The sequence below is a fragment of the Electrophorus electricus genome, chromosome 7 (assembly GCF_041902795.1).
Source record: "Electrophorus electricus isolate QZ-2024a chromosome 7, ASM4190279v1, whole genome shotgun sequence".
NCBI lineage: Eukaryota > Metazoa > Chordata > Actinopteri > Gymnotiformes > Gymnotidae > Electrophorus > Electrophorus electricus.
Window position 1 is genome coordinate 7,765,457 of NC_137503.1, and position 7,770 is coordinate 7,773,226.

General features: G+C 38.4%; 1 protein-coding gene across 4 annotated transcripts in view; it reads left to right on the forward strand.

Moving 5' to 3' along the window:
- The window catches only part of gabrb3 (gamma-aminobutyric acid type A receptor subunit beta3), a 57,824-nt gene extending 51,822 nt beyond the window's left edge, over positions 1–6,002 (forward strand). For 3 of the 4 annotated variants that reach the window (XM_081717326.1, XM_081717328.1, XM_027005572.3), the window contains 3 exons: positions 1,374–1,618; positions 2,717–2,797; positions 5,493–6,002. In XM_081717326.1, coding sequence (XP_081573452.1) covers positions 1,374–1,618; positions 2,717–2,797; positions 5,493–5,846 — 680 coding nt within the window. In that variant the 3' untranslated portion in view covers positions 5,847–6,002. The remainder of the gene's footprint in view (positions 1–1,373; positions 1,619–2,716; positions 2,798–5,492) is intronic. The other variant, XM_081717327.1, reaches the window with a different exon arrangement.
- The last annotated feature ends 1,768 nt before the right edge of the window (positions 6,003–7,770 follow it).

The following is a 7,770-nucleotide window of genomic DNA, read 5'->3' on the forward strand; positions in this document are numbered from 1 at the left end:
ATTTGCTATCAAGCTACCAGGCCCTGGTCAGGGTGTTGTAACTAAACATCATTAATCCACATAAGCAGTAAAAAGATTCTTCCATTTTAAATTTTCATATTGCCTTATACCAATAGCCAAAATACTTCAAAATTTTGTATCATCTAATTTGGTTGTTACAGAGAGCACTGAGAGGCTAAATATATTTATAGACCTTCATAGATAAACATATTCCATTGTTAGCTATCAGTTATGTTTAGCTGAGGCCAAAAGTTTATCAAAAACAATCCTATTTCCTGCAAAGCCAACTCACTCAACATGCAGAATAGAATAGCATAATACACATGCACTATATAAATGGATGCAGAAAGAAAATCTCCACCCAGTATTTCGATCATGTAGTCTGGGAGAAAAGCCATGGCTATGAAAAATGAATATCATTATGTATATATCATTACGTGGAAGATAACAACCACTGGGCCAAGAAAAGGAAGAAAACAGGAAAAGGGAGCAAATAGTCTTCTTACGTTGAGCTTTTCTCTTAGATTACAGTATAGCATGATAATCACCCATGATGTCTTATAGGCTTTGTGGATGTTGTATATCTCCTTATGTTTTTGATTTGCTTGCATTCAGTTCTCTCATTTTCAGAGCTTCATATCCAGATGGGTATCCATTCGCCATGAAAAAAAAAAATGTGCCCGTTACCTTCCATATGGAAATGAAAGTTAAGCCATGAAAATATAATAAACAGTACAGGAGTTTTTACAATGCATACTCTACCATCACAGCAGGATGATTCACTGCTCAATTTGACACTGTGATTGTGTAATTGGGTTTAGTAAGCAGAGCTCATTTTTGGCATTTGCAATTTGTGACAGAGCTCAATCTGTAGCACCCATCCGCATAGTCCAGATTCATGGTGGGCGTTGGAGCCGAGCTGTCAAAGGAGAACGATTTCATCACAGTTCTTTTGGCTGAATCTCTGAATAATCTCAGTGTCGTAATGTTCTTTCTATGTATACAGCCCCATATATATCTTATTTCAATTTGTGCTTTTTTCACTGGTTATTCTGGTTGTACACTGGGACAAATGGATCTTTTGTGTTATTCTGAAGCCCACTAAAAATTATGGGCTATCAGAGACTAGCCATTCATACCATGTTACCATGTTAAGTCTGTTTTGGTGATATAGAAACACCCAATTGGCCAAGCTAGGTCCTGATATCTTGGGGTAGTTTCGGTACTGGAGATCCTGTTTGGATACCTTTTGCGTTTCCATGCAGTACATGTGATACAGGCTCATTGGACCAGGAAAACATGAAAAGGATCAAAGCCCTCTGGTGATGAGAAACGTCTTGAGTGGCTATTAACATCCATTAATTCTTCCTTAGGAATCACTACCGTGCTGACCATGACCACCATCAACACCCATTTGAGAGAAACACTTCCTAAGATCCCATACGTCAAAGCCATAGACATGTACCTGATGGGCTGCTTTGTCTTCGTCTTCCTCGCCCTGCTGGAGTATGCCTTTGTCAACTACATCTTCTTTGGTCGAGGCCCGCAGATGCAGAAGAAACTGGCAGAGAAGACAGATAAATCCACCAATGACCGGCCCAGATATGATGGAAACAAGGTGGGGGCAATCATGATTCACTGGCATCACTGTGACATGCTATGATAGTTTCTAGGGGCAGGCAGCTCCTGGTCCAGAATCAAATACACAAATAAAGCTAATAATCAACAGATGAGTTGAATCAGGTGTAATTAAGATCATCAACTGTGCTGAAGTCCAGCTCACTGGAACTAGACCTGGCACCCCCAGTTCTAGACTGTTAGTGTATTTAGTTACATACCTACTGCATAGTTATGGTAAAGCCTGTTTACATGTACTGTAGTTGTAGTTTCAGAAAGGCTACCTTTGTTGAGAGAAGAGAATTAACTCAAGACAAAACAGATTACCCACTAATTGTATAACCTTATGGATAGAGTTACACTAAATGGGGGAGAGAGCAGAGCTTTTAGTATTGAAATCAGAGTTATTGAATTAGTATACCTTTACTCTGCACTTTTTTTCACATAGAGGGATAGTCTAGCTGTGCAAATGGACAGATCTTCCTCTTTATAATTTTAGCATAGTATTTAGTATATATTCTGTCTATGATTAATACACACACACACACACACACACATATATATATATATATATATATATATATATATATATATATATATATATATATAAAATAATTTATGATTAATGCCCTTTAATGCCAGGATTTGTAATGATCTACTTCTGTCTACTTTCTCACTACTTACAGTGATTCTTGATTTTCTAATTTTAGCAAAAAGCTTTTAACTGCTAACCTACGCGGGCCATATCATCTTATGAATGAATTAACAGGATTTTTCTCTGATTTGGAAGTGCTTTAGAATTCACCATCACACTGTCAACATGAGGAGAAATATGGCCACATGCAAATTGACCTATGGTTGTGTTATTGTTAACCTTTTATATGAGAACATAGCGTACTACATTATGTCATTGTTAGTTATGTAATGAGCTTTTATCATGGCTCAGAGACCTGGTGGAATATACAATTACCGAAGAGTAACTTAGCAAGGCTCATCGAGTGGGGGCAATGCTAGGCTTAAGCTTTTAACATCTTGCAGTACAAGGTGAAGCTGAGGCTCTCATTAAGAGAAATTCTCCTTTGTGTGTTTTTCTGCCCAGTCTGTTCAGGAGGGAGGGAATTGCAAGCCATCGACCATTAAACAGTCCAATCAGGTACAAGGCCACCGTCACTCACGAGGGGTGAGTGTGTGTATTGCTGGCTGTTCTTTCAGTATGGCGCACAGTATGGCTCCTCCTCAGACATGCCTCGTGCACATTGTGTGACAGCTCTGGTGCTCTTGCTTCCTTTCTTATTTTTGGCTGTCTCATGTCACATTTTTCTCCATTTGTGCACATGTAACTTCAGATGCAGTTAACCAGCAACTGGTCACCGGGACCAACATGTCTAAACACCTTCAAATTGGTGTTTTATATTCTGTTTTAATACTCTTTACTTTTTATTACACAACCACTGGTGCAGATCATTACTGAGATGCTTGAGCTGTAATTATATTTCTCCTAGAATGTATTTCTGAATTATTTATTACTGCCGAGGCAGAGAGGTAAAAGTAAATAAACAATAGATTTCACTGAGGCACATCCTATGGGAAATAACCTAAAGATAGTGATTTTGTTCAGAGAAATACAAATTACTGTAGGCGTTATAGTCACACATGTATATAACGCCTGAAGATTTGACAGTTGAGAGTATTTTGTAAAGGGAATTTTTGTTAGGTTGATAGAATCAGTCAGCTAACGTTATGTGCAGTACAATGCATACAAACATCCTGTAGAATCTATTTAACTTGTATGCCATTTTATGCATTATCTCTATTAAATATGTTAATATTACAGATATAATTATGGAACAAAATTTATGTGTAGAGATATTAAATGTGTAATATGTATAATTTATGTGTAGAGATATTAAAAATTGTGAAGTAGTGAAGTGCACAAGGTTTCCAGAGAAGCAGGACATTTCAGACAGGAAAAGGGAGTAAAAATAGATATTTCAGTGTACTCCACAAAGTTTTCAACGATCAACAACAACAACAAAAATAAATCATGTTTGTACATTCTTATATACACTGATCAACCATTACATTAAAACCATCTGCATAATATTGTGTATAGTGTAATGTGTATCCCCCGTGCAACTACAACAGCTGTGACCTGTCAATGTATGAACTACACAAGACCTCTGAAGGGGTTCTGTGGTATACGGCACCAGGATGTTACCAGCAGATCCTTTAAGTCCTGTACGTTGCAAGGTGAGGCCTCTATAGATTGGATTTGTTTTCCAGAACATCCCACAGATGCTCGATTGGATTGAGATGTGGGGAATTTGGAGGCCAAGTCAACACCTTGAACTCCGTCATGTTCCTCAAACCATGCCTGAAGAATTTTTGCAGTGTAGCAGGGTGCATTATCCTGCTGAAAGAGGCCATTACTATTAGGAAATACCATTACTATGATGCAATTTCCCTGGTCTGCAATGCCATGCTGGCATGTACTTGCTCAAAGTAACCTTCATCTAAATTCTTGGATCCAAGGTTTCCCAGCAGGACATTGTGCAGAGCATCACACATGCCTCCACTGGTTTGCCTTCTTCCTATAGTGCATCCTGGTACTATCACTTCCCCAGGTAAGCACCATGCATACACTTTGCCATCTACATGATGTAAAAGAAAACGTCATTCATCAGACCAGGCCACCTTCTTCCATTTCTCCATGGTCCAATTCTGATGCTCATGTGTCTATTGTAGGCATCGTGGACTGGGGTCAGCATGGGCAGTCTGACTGTCTTTGGCTATGCAGCCCCATACACAGAAAGCTGCAATGCACTGTGTGTTCTAACACCTTTCTGTCATAGCCAGCGTGAACTTTTTCAGCAATCTGTGCTACTGTAGCGCTTCTCTGGAATCAGATCAGATGGGCTGGCTTTCTCTCCCCACGTGCATCATTGAGCCTTGGGCTCCCATGACCCTGTTGCCAGTTCACTGGCTGTTCTTCCTTGGACCACTTTTGGTAGGTACTAACCACTGAATACTGGGAAAACCCCCCAAGACCAGCCATTTTGGAGATGCTCTGACCCAGCCATCTAGCCGTCACAATATGGTTCTTGTCAAAGTCACTCAGATCCTTAAGCTTTTTTTCCTGCTTCCAATACATGAACTTCAAGAACTCATTGTTCTCTTGCTGCCTAATACAACTCACCTCTTGACAGGTGCCACTGTAACGAGATAATCAATGTTATTCATGTCACCTGTCAGTGGTTTTAATGTTGCGGGTGATTGGTGTATATAGCAATCATGGTTGTCGTCTGTCACTATAGTGGAGCTTAATTAGAGCTCACATAGAAAGTACACATTAAAAAATCTTTGTCCATTCACTGTTAACGAAAGCAAGAGCTGTTTTTGCGTTTATAATGAATTACCAGTGAGAGATACTGGACTTTTCTGCTGGTTTAAAAAAAACTCTACACAATGCCTTTTAGTCAAAGGTGAACAGATGCTTTTTATTTCAGGGACAGAAAAAGACTCATCTGAAGGCAGTTTGCCAGGAAGCAGGTTTATAGCGCACATCATGCTCATAGTGAAGAAGCCCTGTTTCCTAATGCATGTCACTTAAGTGTCTCCATTCTAACTCATCCGTACAGCTATGGCTGAAAATCTACTCAGTTCATAACAACCTACATTCTATAACTGCACCTCTAGGGGGCTTATGTGAGTCATATCAAATCCTGATATGATTTATTCAATCTCAGCTTTTATCTTATTATAAAGATTGTGATGTTTGGGGAATAAAGCTTTATCAGTGATGCAACCAATAATTGAAAAAAGAAGGAAAAATAAAAGCCAAACCCCGAGCCATACTCACCTTCCTCTGTTTGCAGGTGGATGCCCAGGGCAACATCCTCCTGACCACCCTGGAGATCCACAATGAGGTGGCCGGGGGCGAAGTCACCACCAGCATTAGTGAGGCACACAACTCTGCTTCCGTGGAGTTTGACAGCTCAGGGATCCAGTACCGGAAGGCCAGTGGGCTTCGCTCGGACGCTGCTGGTCGCCAAGCCCTGGACAGAAGTACGCAGCCCAAGAAAGCACGTCTGCGTCGGCGGTCCTCGCAGCTAAAAATTAAAATCCCCGATCTCACGGACGTCAACGCCATTGACCGATGGTCACGAATCATATTCCCTGCAACTTTTTCCCTCTTCAATTTGATCTACTGGCTTTATTATGTGAATTAAGCCACTGACCTGCGTGGTTTCCCCCTTCACAATTCTCCTTTCCATTTTAGAGGTAAAAGGAGACCTTTTTTGTCTTTTTGAGGGACGTGTTTGTGCGCCAATATGTTGAGTTTTTTTGTATTTTTAAACCCTTGCATTTCTGTGAAGGGTACCAAGGAAAGAATTGGGATACACTTGCAAACACCTTCAAATCCATGTCTATTTCTATACACACACCCATACACACCTTCAAACATAGGATCAATTTTATAAAGACTCTTTGTACATAACCAATGAAAGTCGTGGGACTTCCACATGAGGCAGTCAGACCCTTTTTAACTTCTATCAGCCAGGAAAAGTCAGCTGGGGTGAATTTGTTCCAAGCGATTTAGATTAAAGGTGTCATCTCCAAATGTGACATACCAGTCAGTCTCTGCTGTTAAGAGTACTGAGAACACATAATTGACATTTGTATTATGCCAAATCATGGAAATGCAATATATACTTTATTTAGGGTTGTGGTTTCACAAGTCTCAGTGTTGGATATTTTTCCATGAGCTGTTCTATTAAACTTTAGAATTTTGCTGATATCTACATATTATTGTGTATGAATGGACTCTGTTTGTATATATTCATGCTATAAAATGCTTTTGGGATATCATTTCAATCTGCCTTGGGTTGATATAAATCACTTTTCACAGACTTGGTGGAAGTACTTCAGCACATCTAAAAATATCATGGTTTTTACTCATCACTGTTCAAGAATATCCAAATGTATAAAAGCATAAATGGCAGAATTGGAATTTTTAAATCAGGCCCTACAAATGATTTCCGTCATACTAACATATGCATTATAGGATTATGATTAAGTATCATTCATACAATTATGATTCAAATTGTTAATTTTTGTCAGTGGATCTATAGCATTTAGCATGTTTATTTTTTTCAGTGGTACATTATGACTCATTTTTAATGAATGTTTGAGTCTGATAATATTAATGTAGGCCTTTTCTAAACCATTGTATGGTCCATTGACATTGTTTGTTTTATTCTTTTTCCCATTATTCTCTTTTTCTGCCAAATTGTAGGCTAAAGGAATCGTGGTTTGGAGGGTAAAGTGTAAAATGACCCAACTTGTCTCAGGTTCTACTCCATAATGTTCATGCATACTTTTCATTGTTGGCCATGTGCATATATCAGCATCATTTGTTGCAATTCATTTCTGTTATATCTCCATGTACACTAAACATAATGACTGCATATCATACTTTATCATCTTATTACAATAGCATGGTAGTGTTTATATCTACTGAAATACACTAATTGTATTCCATCCTGCTTTGGAGATAAATTTGCTGAGTTATTTGAGTGCTTCAGCAACTGATGACCATGATATTCAGTGAGAGAATGATGTAATTTATTTAGAATGCAGAAATGAATAAATGACCCAAATATGTTTATATTACCTCTTGGAAATAGTCTGTTCCGTCAGCATGTCATACTCTCAGGCAGCTTGGCAGATATGTTGTGTCAGTAGATGCTCATTATTGCAAATTTGATTGCTCCTTTTCCTTCTATTATATGTTGTAAATATATGACACAATATCCAGATATGATCTCTTTTATGTTTTTCATTTTCAATTTATTTTATTCTTTTTTTGTTTGTTTGTTTCTCAGCAAATCATCACATCTCTATTAATGAAATGTTTGAATTGGCAGGTGTGTGTTGGGTGGATTTACAGAGAGTCCAGAGAGCATTGGTTTTAAAAATAAACTTCACTCTTTCAAGTATTCATTTTTCTTATTTTAAACAGCTATGTGCAGTGTATATATAAGGCGAAGAATACCTGCATGCTCTTGTTGTGCTCAGACATCTATATGTACCCATCACATACAAAATATTGAAATGCTAATATTACAGACCTGTTTATTTTTAAGATTTACT